Source organism: Microcaecilia unicolor, chromosome 10 (assembly GCF_901765095.1).
Source record: "Microcaecilia unicolor chromosome 10, aMicUni1.1, whole genome shotgun sequence".
Classification (NCBI taxonomy): domain Eukaryota; kingdom Metazoa; phylum Chordata; class Amphibia; order Gymnophiona; family Siphonopidae; genus Microcaecilia; species Microcaecilia unicolor.
The window spans coordinates 124,879,315-124,893,143 of record NC_044040.1 but is presented as its reverse complement, the minus strand read 5'-3'; the positions used below and the strand labels follow the sequence as shown (position 1 = coordinate 124,893,143).

The window sequence follows — 13,829 nt, the reverse complement described above, 5'->3', positions numbered from 1 at the left end:
GCTGCTTGTTCTCACTGATGGGTGACGTCCGACGGTAGCCTCAGGATTGGAGATCTTCCTAGCAACAGTTTGCTAGCCCTCACGCGCACCGCGCATGTGCGACCGTCTTCCCGTCTGTAACGCGAGCGTGCTCCTCAGTCTCTTTTTTTCCCCGGCTCGGGACAGCTGTTCTGCGCCTCAGAGAAGAGCCCTCGCTGCATTTTCGCCGCTCTGTAGATTTTTTTCTGAGCAAGTTCGCTCGTGTTTTTCGTCTTTTTAAAACATTAAAAAAAAAAAAAAAACTTTCCTGTATTTCTTTAGATTCTGACATCGTCGCCTGTGCTGGCCCCACTGCCTTGCTCGACAGACACTCTTGACGAGCGCCTCCGAGCCATTCTTCCAGGGATTCTGGAAGGGCTGCTGCGACCATCTGTTCCGGTACCGCCGGTGCTTGCGCCGTCGGTACCGTCGAGAGATGCGGCGGCTAGCTCTCCGCCCATGGTGAGGACTGCGATGCCGGTACCGCTTGCGGCATCGGCCTCTGCTGCCACCCAAGTAGACTCCCCGTCGACGTCGCTGGAGGGAGCTTCGTCGCCGGCAGCAAGAGAGTCTTCTTCTCGGCACCGCCATAGAGGACATAGTTCCTCGGCGTCGAGACGGGCTCGGCTTCGGACTGAAGTCAGAGAACTTGTGTCCGATACCGAGGGTGAGGCCTCGTTGGAGGCAGAGGAAGACCCAAGATATTTCTCTGACGAGGAGTCCTGTGGTCTTCCTTCTGATCCTACTCCTTCGCCTGAGAGAAAGCTTTCTCCTCCCGAGAGTCTGTCTTTCTCTTACTTTGTGCGGGAAATGTCTACGGCCATTCCCTTCCCAGTGGTTACTGAGGATGATGAGCCCAGGGCTGAGATGTTCCAGGTCCTGGACTATCCTTCACCACCTAAGGAGTTGTCCACTGTTCCCCTGCATAATGTCCTGAAACAGACATTGCTGGCGAACTGGGCGAAACCATTATCTAATCCCTCTATTCCCAAAAAGATTGAGTCCCAGTATTGGATCCACGGACACCCAGAGTTGATGAAGACCCAGTTGCCTCATGACTCTGGTGTTGTGGACTCCGCTCTCAAGAGAGCCAAGAGTTCTTGGGATTACGCCTCGGCGCCCCCGGGGCGGGTGTCTAGGACTCTGGACTCTTTGGGAGGAAGGCCTACTATTCTGCTATGCTCGTGTCCAAGATCCAGTTGTACCAGCTCTACATGAGCATCCACTTGCGGAACAATGTGCGGCATCTGACTGACTTGGTCAATAAGCTCCTGTCGGAGCAGGCCAAGCCTTTTCAGGAGGTGGTCAGGCAGCTGAAGGCATGTCGAAAATTCCTGTCCAGGGGTGTTTACAACACTTTTGATGTTGCGTCCAGGGCCGCTGCTCAAGGTATAGTGATGCGCAGACTCTCATGGCTGCATGCCTCTGACCTGGAGAATAGAGTCCAGCAGCGGATTGCGGATGCTACTTGCCGGGGAGATAACATTTTTGGTGAGCGGGTCGAACAGGTGGTAGAACAGCTCCACCAGCAGGACACCACATTCGACAAACTCTCCCACCGGACGCCTTCAGCATCTACCTCACCAGGTAGACGTTTTTATGGGGGAAGGAGGAATGCTCCCTACGCTTATAATAAGCGTAGGTACAATCCACCTGCCCGCCAGCCTGCACAGGCTAAGCCCCAGTGCGCTTGTTCACGTCAACAGTGTGCGCCTCAACAGGCCCCTGCAGCTCCCCAGCAAAAGCAAGGGACGGGCTTTTGACTGGCTCCAGGTGAGCATAGCCAACCTAAAATTGTCCGTGCCAGATGATCTACTGGTTGGGAGGAGGTTAAAATTTTTTCACCAAAGGTGGCCTCTTGTATCTTCCGACCGGTGGATTCTTCAAATAGTCTAGGATACTCCCTCAGTTTGGTCTCAAAACCTCCAAATTGCCCTCCGGGAGCTCAATCCTTCAGCTTCCAACACAAGCAGGTACTTGCAGAGGAACTCTCCACCCTTCTCAACGCCAATGCGTTCGAGCCCATGCCACCAGAGCAGGAAGGGCTGGGATTCTATTCCAGGTACTTTCTTGTGGAAAAGAAAGCGGGGGGGGGGGGGGGGGGGGGGGGGGGGGGTGCGTCCCATCCTAGACCTAAGGGCCGTGAACAAATACCTGGTCAGAAAAAAGTTCAGGATGCTTTCCCTGGGCACCCTTCTTCCCATGATTCAGAAAAACGATTGGCTATACTCTCTGGACCTCAAGGATGCTTATACTCACATCTTCGATTCTGTCTGGGAACACGGCATTTTCAGTATTGTGTGCTACCCTTTGGCCTTGCCTCTGCGCCCATAGTGTTTACGAAATGCCTGGCAGTCGTGGTGGCGTCCCTACGCAGACTGGGAGTGCATGTGTTCCCTTATCTCGACGATTGGCTGGTGAAGAACACCTTGGAGCCAGGAGCTCTACAGTCCATGCGAATGACTATTTGACTCCTGGAGCTACTAGGGTTTGCAATAAATTATCTAAATTCCCACCTTCTTCCAGTTCAGAGACTAGAATTCATAGGAGCTCTGCTGGACTCCCAGACAGCTCATGCCTACTTTGTCATCTCTGCACTGTGGCCTAACAGCTTTCTTCCTTCCCCTAGAGTAGATTTATGGTGTTGCACAATTAAGCAGGGGCGTAGCTACGGGTGGGCCTGGGTGGGCCCAGGCCCACCCAGTTTAGCCTCAGGCCCGCCCAAAAGAAGATCCTTACCCTCTGCCATCCCTTCCGCAGCGCTTCTTTTAATGCTGTCGTGCACTGTCTCCCACCCCCGCGGCGGCGCTTACATTTCGCTATGGCGCTGCCTGCCAGCAACTCTACAGATGCGTCACCGACGTCCGACGTCCTGCTCCGGGGCCTTCCGCGTCCAGCCTCCGTAAACAGGAAGTTACATCAGCGCGTCAGAGGGAAGGTCCCGGAGCAGGATGTCGGTGACGCATCTGTAGAGTTGCTGGCAGGCGGGCAGCGCCATAGGGAAGTGTAAGCGCCGCTGCGGGGGTGGGAGACAGTGCACGACAGCATTAAAAGAAGCGCTGCAGGGGTGGGAGAGGGTGAGGAAGTCAGGGTGCTGGCCCAGGAAGGGGAGGGGAGGGAAGAGAAGGGTGAAGTGTGCTGGACTTGTCAGGGGCAGAGGGTTGGAGGGAAGGGAGAGAGGTTTGGTATTTGCAGAGGGGAGGTTGGTTGGAAGGAAGGGGAGAGGTTTGGGATTTGCAGAGGGGAGGTTGGTTGGAAGGAAGGGGAGAGGTTTGGGATTTGCAGAGGGGAGGCTGGAAGGAATGGGAGAGGTTTGGTATTTGCAGAGGGGAGGTTGGAGGGAAGGGGAGAGGGTTGGGATTTGCAGAGGGGAGGTTGGTTGGAAGGAAGGGGAGAGGTTTGGGATTTGCAGAGGGGAGGTTGGTTGGAAGGAAGGGGAGAGGGTTGGGATTTGCAGAGGGGAGGTTGGTTGGAAGGAAGGGGAGAGGTTTGGGATTTGCAGAGGGGAGGTTGGAAGGAATGGGAGAGGTTTGGTATTTGCAGAGGGGAGGTTGGAGGGAAGGGGAGAGGGTTGGGATTTGCAGAGGGGAGGTTGGTTGGAAGGAAGGGGAGAGGTTTGGGATTTGCAGAGGGGAGGTTGGTTGGAAGGAAGGAAGGGGAGAGGGTTGGGATTTGCAGAGGGGAGGTTGGAAGGAAGGGGAGAGGTTTGGGATTTGCAGAGGGGAGGTTGGAGGGAAGAGGGGAGATTGGAGGGAAGGGGAGAGGTTTTGGATTTGCAGGGGGTGTTGGAGGGAAGGGGAGAGGTGCTGGATATGCAGGGGGGGTGGAGGGAAAGGGGAGATGTGTTGGATACACAGAGGGTTGAAGTGAAGGGGAGAGGTGCTGGACATGTAGGGGGGCTGGATGAAAGGGAAAGAGGTGCTGAGCACGTAGGGGGGAGCTGGATGAAAGGGAGAGATATGCTGGACATGTGGGGGGGTGCTGAAGGACAGGTGCTGGATATGCAGATGATGGCTGAAAGGAAAGCAGACAGATGTGGACCTGCAAGGAGGGCTGGAGCGAAGGGAGAAAGGTGCTGGACCTATGGGAGGGGTTAGAGGGAAGGGAGAGAGGTGCAGGGAGAAAGAGCCAGATGCATAAGGGGAAGGAAAGAGAGGAAGAGAAGCTGGTTGGGGGGTGGGATCAGAGAGGAGAGGGACACATTGGTGTGGAGGAGGGAGAAAGGGGATATAGGGAAGTATACAGATACAGAAGGGAGATGATGGGCATTAGGTGGGAGCATGGGGACAGGAACACAAATGTGAGATGCTGTATGGGGATGGCACATGGGCACAGAGGGGTAATGCCTGACGGGGGGGGGGGCGGGGATATGGAATAGAGATAAAATGCTGGACACTGGAGAGGGGGGTATATGGACACAGAGGGGGAGGGGGGGAGAGATACCAGACAAGGGGGAGAATAGGAACACAGAAGGGATATGCTGGGCATGGGGTGCATAGGTGCACAGAGGAATGATGAGGGGATATGAACACAGGGGAGATACTGGACAAGGAAATATAGGAAAACAGAGATGGGAGATGGATGATGGACATGAAGAAAGAAGAAATGTCAAATAGGAGACACTGGCAAATGAGTTAAGAGAAGACAGAGGGAAGGAGAAACCAGAGACTGGGAACAATATGATTTGAGAAAAAATGACCAGACAACAAAAAGGTATAAAAAATATTTTATTTTCAATGTTGTGAATATAACATGTTGGATTTGAAATGTACATCTTGCCAAAGTTGATGTTAAACATGGCTGGGATCAAGGACAGAAATCTAGGAAAGGACCCCAAAGTTCATTACCAGGCTGCGCCTTCAGCTTCCAGCATGCAGGCTTTCTCTGGCCAAGGAACCAAGCACAATTGCCCTAGTTCCATCCCCTAACACCATCCCTGGCATTTGCCATCTTTATATTTTGCACAGAAGCAAATGCCTTTCTTTCTTGTTGCTCTGGTGTTGTACTACATGCAAGGTCTAGTTTCTTGGGGTTTCCTTTAATTTATATTTCTAGAGTTTGTGGTCACTTATTCTGTATTTGGCATTTGTGTCTTGTGTGTGTGACTGAGGTATTCTGTTAGCATGACGTTTCCATGTAGCATTCTGTAGTATTTTGGCTTGTTCAGCTTTCCTGATAAATGTATTTGTATTTTAGGGCCCTACTACAATATTTAAGGCACTTCTTTTTCATAGTTAGGATCTTTGTTTTTGGAAGTTAGTGTTGGCATGGTAGATTTGCTCTAGGTTCTGAGTGACTTTTGTTTTATAGATATTTTTAAAGTTAATTTATAATATGTCTGTAATTGAGATTACACTAGAAAACAAAATTTCTTTGTATGATGAGTTTTATGGAGAATTGTCCTTGCTGTGCTCTGTATCCATTGTTGGTGGAGAGCCAGGAGGTTCTCTGGATGCAGAATGTGTGGCTCAATGGGGCTGAATAGTGCAGTCTGTTGTACTTCCCTTAGCTCTCAATTGGCCTGCAGCCACTGAAGCCTGCACTGCAACCCTCATTGAAGTTATGGGGAGTGGGGTAGGGACAGAGCATGGGTGCATCAGGTTGCTGTTTTTTCTCTTTCAAAAAAGTTGGCAACTCTAGTGCCCACCCATCCAACCTGTTGGCCCACCCAAAAATTGTCTTCTTGGCTACGCCACTGCAATTAAGTAATGTGTTTTAAACTTTTAGGACTATGGTCTTTGACCAGAATTTACTGAACATTGACTCGTGTACTGTAAGTCTCTTCAAAAGCACTATTAGTTATACCCCTGCTGCACCTTTTTATTTTCTAAAGGCCCTGGACTGGAGAACCTGTGCTGGAGACCCTTCTGTCTTAGAATTTAGATTCAGATCTCATCAGACAAACCCAAACCCAGTTAGTCAAAACATCATGGATATTAGAAAATTTGGTGTAACAACCACTGTGAGCTCTGGACAGTGCACTTCAGAGAAAACAAGTTCTGGAAACACTAAGTGCAGTGGGAATGAATGTAGGGAGAGTGAGGAAATACCAAGTGAATCTGAGCAAGATTTAAACGTGTCACACCGTGGTATAGCTCGAGTGTAGTTAGTTACTTATAAGTTCAAGACCATGACTCCTTTCCAGGTTTTCCATATAACTTCTTTTAACAACTTGAAATCATAGTAGTTAATAAACACAAAGTCTTATGGTTGCAGGATCCTTTAACTAGCTGCATCCGAGTCCTTTATGTTTCAGGTTTCCCACAGAGTTAACACAGTCTTTTAAAGAAAGTTCATTCGCCCCACAAAGTTCATTCAGTACCCTTTATTTCCTGCAAGCGATTTGTACCCTCACCTCAGTTAATGTTTTGAGGCTCAGGAGACCCCCCACCCTTAAACATACCAGCAACTGAACATCTGGTATCCACCCACACGGGTCAGGCTTGAGTGCAGTGTCAAGTCCCTAATATATTTCAAACAAGTTTAAATGCTTGTAGCAACTCCAAGGGTTAGGTTTCCGCGTTCGTACCTTCAAGGCTTTTCCCTCAGGAGCCTTCCTCTACCTCTGTATGAAATTAGCAAGCAAGGTTGTTATCAGGCCCATAGGCTCCTCCCTTTTTACCTTTGCTAGGGCAGAAATGTCCATTGGTTCTGGCTTAGGAGTTACAACCTCACCTTGAACCCCTTTCAGTAGGCAACCACTCCATCGGTTCCTCCCCTTCTCCCCTCTTCTACAGCTCACAATCCTTAAGATTAACCTGCCTATTAAGGTCATGGGATCTACCCTCAGGAACTTGGGAATTGTAGTCAGGGCAAACCTCTCTGGAAGAGTCATATGGCCCACTCTGTCATGACTGTGGCCATGAACCCTCTTTTGACTCACCTTTTCTGCCGGTCAGCTTATGAGCTGGCTTCTTATCTGCATGGTTGTGTTTGTCTTCCAAACCTCACTTTGGTGTTGAGTGTGTATTTCCTGTCTCTGTCCTGTAGGGTTTCCACTTCCTCTGTGTTTCAAGCCTCACTTCGGTGTTGAGTGTGTATTTCCTGTCTCTGTCCTGTAGGGTTTCCACTTCCTCTGTGTTTCAAGCCTCACTTTGGGTTCTGTGTGTTTCCTGTCTCTGTCCTGTTATAACGAAGTGGTTCACTTGCATTCAGGGCCTTTGCAACGCCAAAGGTCCCCAGGTTAGTCTCTGTGCTTGTGAGCACTTTTGCCTAGATCCTTGTTGCCTTGTTCTAGTCTGTGTGTGGGCACTTCTGTATCTTTTTTTTAATACTTCATTTATATCATTTTACATTTACATTCACAACATAAATGTAATGGAAATATTCAGGAAATCAAATAAATGTACTAATTAAAATAAAAAGGAAATATTGTTCTCTATACACTTTGTCCACTAAGCAATGATCCAAGTACAAGGAAAAAAGAAAAAGAAAAATCTTTTATCATTGAAACTTGAAGAGCAAACTTAATCCTGCTAGCCTACTTATAGCATTTCTCACTGGGAAACAACTAAAGGCTTATCAACACTTTCTTGTGATTGAATAAATTGTAACAGTTTTAAGGGATCAAAGAAAATATAATTATTTGCATTTAGGGATATCAAGCATCTACAAGGAAATTTTAATTGAAAAACAGCTCCTAAGTTGAGAGCTCTTGTCTTATAGGACAAGAATTCTTGTCTTCTTTTCTGCATATCCCTTGGCAAATCAGGAAAAATTTGTATCCTTGAGCCCATAAATCCTGCATTTGCATGATGCAAATAAGTCCGAAAAATATTATTTCTATTTATCTCTAAAGCAAAGGTAACTATTAATGTAGTCCTTTCAGTCACAATCTCCAAGGAACCTTCTAGAAATTCAGTCAAATTTGCGTCCGGTAGAGCTTGAGGTTGTCCATCAATTACTTTTTTTTATTCCTGTTATGCACTAGGCTCTAGCAATAGGTGGAAAACCTTCTGCTGGTATTCCCAGAACTTCTCCAAAGTATTTTCTCAACATGTCTACTGCGGAGATTAACGGATATTTCGGAAAGTTTATGAACCTCAAGTTATTCCTACGACTTGGATTTTCAAGAAATTCTAACTTATGAGTTTGAATCTCTCACTCCTTGATTAATGTGGCTGTAATATTTTGAAATTTGGTAACCTCGCCTTCCAAAGTTGTTACCTTGTCTGTATAATCTTGGACCTTTCCAGCAAATTCCTGATGTTTTTGTTTCAAATCAGTAACTTCTCCCTTAAGAGAGTTTACATTTGTTTGTAAGGAAGTGTGAATACCTTGAATGGCGTCCCAGAGCATTTCTAACATTACCACAGTTGGTCTTACGGTTCCTCGAGTTCCTTCAGGGGTGATAGCTCGAACCAAAGACGAGGAAGCTCGTTCCTCCGTTGTTAATTTGGCCGGCGTTGACCCCGTGATCCATGATCAAGCGCCCTCGGGTGGATCTCCAGGCCCTAGGGGACTCTGTCTTCTCTGATGTGGATGAGGTATCTGAGTTCTCCCAAAGGTCCTTAGGGGATTCTTTGGAGGAGACTGATCCTCACTTGGATGGAGCGGATGGCCCCTCTGCAGTGCGGCTTTTTTACTCAGAGGATTTGCCCAACCTGTTAGTGCAGGCCATGAGCATTTTGAAAATTTCCTTTCTGGAGGAAAGCCCTCTCTCAGCCTCAGCTGGCTCAGCCATTATGCTGGGAACTAAGCGACCGCCTAGAACCTTCCACTTTCATGAAGCCTTGCAGACTTCAATTTCGGCTCAATAGGATTCCCCTGAAGCGAGCCTTAAAGTAGCCAGGGCTATATCCCGTCTGTATCCTCTGCCTGAGGGGGAACGGGAAGCCTTTCTCTGGCCTACAGTGGATTCTTTAATCACTGCGGTGACTAAGAAAACGGCTCTGCCAGTGGAAGGTGGCACTGCCCTGAAGGACGCTCAGGACAGGAGATTGGAGGCAGCCTTAAAGTTGGCCTTTGAGGCGGCCGCCCTGAGTTTGCAAGTCTCGGTTTGCGGCTCCTATGTGGCCAGGGGCGTGCCTGACTGTTTTGAAGAGGGCTTCCACCTCGGATTCTTCCTTGAGGGCGGACTGGCCGGCCTTGGAGTCGGGCTTGGCCTACTTGGCAGACTTGCTGTATGATGTCTTCAGAGCCTCGGCTAAAGGTATGGCTCAGACAGTCTCTGCCCGGCGGTGGCTCTGGCTTAAGCACTGGTCGGCTGACCATGCCTCAAAATCTCGCCTAGCCAAGTTGCCTTTTAAAGGCAAGCTGCTCTTTGGGGACGAACTGGACAAGATTGTGACGGAGCTCGGCACATCTAAGGGCAGGAGGTCAGGGCACGGGCCGGCAGTGCTCGCCCTGGTTCCTCCAAGGGCCGATTTCAGGAAGCCCGTCGGTATCGCCCAGGCAAGTCGACCTCCTCTTCCTTCAAGCGGAACTTCTCCCCCAAGCAGCATTCCTTTCGCAGGGACCGCCGTCCCGGAGGTTCATCCTCCGGCCCTCCCCCAGGGTCTCGTACCCAATGACAGGGCCCTGGTCCATGGCCCAGAGCAGATAGGAGGACGGCTATCCTCGTTTCTGGGAGAGTGGACTAGGGTAACTTCAGACGCTTGGGTTCTGGAAGTCATCAGAGACGGCTACAAGTTGGAGTTCTGCCGTCCCTTGAGAGACGGGTTTGTGAACTCTCCCTGCAAGTCTCCAGGCAAAGCAGCAGCAGTGCAGCAGACTTTGGACAACTTGATCCACCTGGGCGCGGTGGTCCCAGTGCCAGTAGATCAACTTGGCAAGAGACGTTACTCCATTTACTTTGTGGTGCCAAAGAAGGGAGGTTCTGTTCGGCCTATTCTCGACCTCAAGGGAGTCAATCGGGCCTTGAAAATACGGCACTTCCGGATGGAGACTCTCCGCTCCATAATAGCTGCAGTGAAAAAAGGAGAATTCCTGGCATCCTTGGACATCAAGGAAGCTTACTTACTTATTCCCATCTGGCCACCTCATCAGCGCTTCCTGCGCTTTGCAGTCCTGGGCTGGCACTTCCAGTTCAGAGCCCTCCCGTTCGGGTTGGCTACTGCTCCGCGGACCTTCTCCAAAGTAATGGTGGTCATCGCGGCTTACCTCCGCAAGGAAGGAGTGCAGGTCCATCCCTATCTGGACGACTGGCTGATCCGAGCCCCCTCTTATGCAGAGTGTGGGAGAGCTACGGACAGGGTTATTGCTCTTCTGAGCTCCCTGGGATGGATCATCAACTGGGAGAAAAGTCAGCTGCGCCCGACTCAGTCCCTGGAGTATCTGGGAGTTTGATTCGACACCCAAGTGGGCAGAGTGTTCCTGCCAGACAACCGGAGCGTCAAGCTTCGGACCCAGGTGGACCGGTTCTTAGCATCCTCTACACTTCGGGCTTGGGACTATGTGCAGCTGTTGGGCTCTATGACGGCCATGATGGAGGTAGTGCCCTGGGCCAGGGCCCATATGAGACCACTACAGCACTCTCTTCTGCGGCGGTGGACTCCAGTTTTGGAGGATTATTCTGTACACCTTCCCTTGGATCCAGCGGTGCGCAAGGCGCTGAGTTGGTGGCTGAGGCCAGACAAGTTGTCCGCAGGAATGCCTCTTACGACCCCGGAGTGGGTTGTCGTCACGACAGACGCCTGTTTGATGGGCTGGGGAGCCCACTGCCTGGGAAGGACAGCGCAGGGGCTCTGGTCTCCTGCGGAGGCGAAGTGGTCTATCAACCTCCTGGAACTCCGGGTCATTCGGTTGGCGCTTCTAGAGTTTCTCCCGGTACTGATGCTGAGGCCAGTACGGGTCCTGTCGGACAGTGCCACGGCTGTGGCCTATGTCAATCGCCAGGGAGGTACCAGGAGCGTCCCTCTAGCCAAGGAGACCATCAAGCTATGCCTGTGGGCGGAAGCAAATCTGGAACAGCTGTCGGCGACCCACATAGCGGGAGCCATGAATGTCGAGACGGACTTTCTCAGTCGCCATACTTTGGATCCCGGAGAGTGGCAGCTGTTGGCTCGGGCGTTCTTGGACATCACAAAGCGCTGGGGCCAGCCGAGCCTGGGTCTGGTGGCGTCCTCGGCCAATTGCCAAGTGCTGCGGTTCTTCAGCAGAGGAATTCTCAGGGAGTCGATGCTCTTCTCCAGCAGTGGCCGGCACAGGAGCTTCTCTACGTGTTCCCGCCCTGGCCCATGATGGTCAGAGTGCTAGGCTGGGTGGCAAAGCATCCGGGCCAGGTGATCCTGGTGGGTTCGGATTGGCCCAGACGCCCCTGGTATGCGGACTTAATCAGGCTCTCAGTGGACGGCCCTCTGAGGCTGCCAGCGGAGTGGGGCCTTTTGCATCAGGGTCCCGTGGTGATGGAGGATCCCTCCCCCTTTGGTCTTACGGCCTGGCTCCTGAGCGGAAGCGGCTGAGGAAGAAGGGCTTCTCAGACAAGGTCATCACCACTATGCTGAGAGCGAGGAAGCGCTCTACTTCTACTACGCCAGGGTTTTGCATACCTTTGCATCGTGGTGCGAGGCAGACTCTCTATCGCCCTTCACTGCTCCAATATCTTCAGTGTTGGCGTTCCTGTAAGAGGGTCTGGAGAAAGGCCTGTCGCTCAGTTCACTGAAAGTCCAGGTTGCGGCTCTAGCTTGCTTCAGGAGCCGTTTGAAGGGTGCTTCCCTGGCTTCGCAGCCAGACGTGGTGCGGTTCCTCAAAGGAGTTAATCACCTGCGCCCTCCTCTGCACTTGATAGTGCCTACGTGGAATCTCAGTCTGGTGCTACGGGCCTTGCAGAAGCCGCCCTTTGAGCCCTTGTCGAGGGCATCGCTGAAGGACCTGACATTGAAAGCAGTCTTTTTGGTGGCTATCACTTCAACCAGCTCCAGCTCCAGGCACTCTCCGAGCTCCAGGCACTCTCGTGTCGAGAGCCGTTCCAGCGGTTCACTGAGGCAGGAGTGTCGATTCGCCCAGTGCCTTCCTTTCTGCCGAAGATTGTTTCTCGCTTCCATTCCATGTGAATCAGCAGCTTTGTCTACCCTCCTTTCATAGGGAGGATTACCCAGAGGAGTACCTTGCTCTCAAATGTCTGGATGTGAGACGAGTCATCATCAGATACTTGGAAGTGACCAATGACTTCGGATCATCTGTTCGTGCTGTTCGCAGATACTTGGAAGTGACCAATGAAGTCGGATCATCTGTTCGTGCTGTTCGCAGGTCCTCATAAGGGTCTGCAGGCATCTAAGCCTACTGTAGCACGTTGGGTCAAGGAGACGATTGCGGCAGCTTATGGGGCTGCAGGGAAGCTTCCGCCTATTCAGCTGAAGGCATACTCTACTAGAGCAGAGGCGGCATCGATGGCAGAGTCCAGATCCGTCTCCTTGGAAGAGATTTGTAGAGCGGCAACTTGGGCATCAGCTCATACCTTCTCACGACATTACCGCTTGGATGTGGCTGCTCGGGCCGAGGCCCAGTTTGGAGCTTCAGTGTTGCGTTCAGGGATTTCCATGTCCCGCCCTGGGTGAGTACTGCTTCGGTACATCCCACCAGTCTATGGATTGATCTGCTTGATGAAATGGAAGGTAAAATTATGTATCATACCTGATCATTTTCTTTCCATTAATCATAGCAGATCAATCCATAGCCCCGCCCAGACATCTGTATTGTTTTTGTTCTGGTTATATTTCAGGTTCAAGTTTAATCTTCAGTTCCTGTTCAGGAGGACTTCGTGTTCAAGATCTTCCAATTGGATTTTCCTTGAGTTGAAACGATTTTGTGTTACAGTGAGCTGCTGCTTCCTCTCCCCCCATTTCGGCGGGGGCTGGATTGATAACTAAATTATGCCGGCACTCCCTCCCACTTCGTGCGGTAGTAGGGTAGCTTTGTATCCCTCCCGCTTCGGTGGTGTTTGGGTAAGTCAGCTCCTCCCGCGGTTGCGGTAGCAGGACAAGCAAGATCCCCCTGCATCGGCGGGTGTGGTGACCCTCCTCCGCTTCGCGGGGATGAGCTGGACGGATTCCCCTCCCCCACCGGCGGTGGTGAGCTAGGCAGAGTGTCCCTTTGTGGGTGTAATTCTCTAAGTGCTGAGTCCTGCGGATGGAGCTTTGATATCGACATACTGAGGAGTTTCCGGCAGCACATGACCACATATAGGGAGGCAAAAGATTGCTCTCTATCTCCACCTGCTGGTAGATGGACAAAACCCACCAGTCTATGGATTGATCTGCTATGATTAATGGAAAGAAAATTATCAGGTATGATACATAATTTTACCTTCTGCGCCCCCCCCCCCCCCCCCCCCCCAAAATTGCAGAGCTGGCTTGATTGTACCTCAGAAAGGTAGTGTAATCAAAAATCTCATAAACACAATAGAAATTCTTTCTTTTCCTTTTTTTTTTTTTTTTTTTTTATTGAAAGGTGATTATAAAACAGGAACCAGTGGAGCCATCGCAGCAACTGCAGGGGCCCACCTCTGTAAGCGCTTCCCAACCAACACTTCAACAATACATGACTGTAAAAGGAGGACATGTGTTAACTGTGTCACCACAGAAACAGATTGTCAGCACCGAAGGACCTACTCAGACCAAGGTATGATAACTGAAGTATAGGGCCCAATTCTCAGAGATTTGCAGCAAAATTAGGAAAATTATGTTATGCATTATTGCTTGCATTGACAAGTGAATTATTGTTTTTAATAAAGTAAAATGGCTGAGAATAATAAGCTAGTATGATCTTAAGCAGCAAACGCTGTATGTTGAAAATTTTCATGTACTGTGAATAAATCAAGGTAATAGTTGGTAGCACAATAACTATAATAGTGCTTTAATTATAATGTGTAA

At 50.3% G+C, this 13,829-nt stretch overlaps 1 protein-coding gene across 1 annotated transcript in view; it reads left to right on the top strand.

The window, feature by feature from the left end:
• YEATS2 (YEATS domain containing 2) overlaps positions 1-13,829 on the top strand; it is a 1,439,149-nt gene that overhangs the window by 657,361 nt on the left and 767,959 nt on the right. Inside the window, 1 exon segment of the mRNA XM_030217135.1 lies at positions 13,408-13,578. Coding sequence (XP_030072995.1) covers positions 13,408-13,578 — 171 coding nt within the window.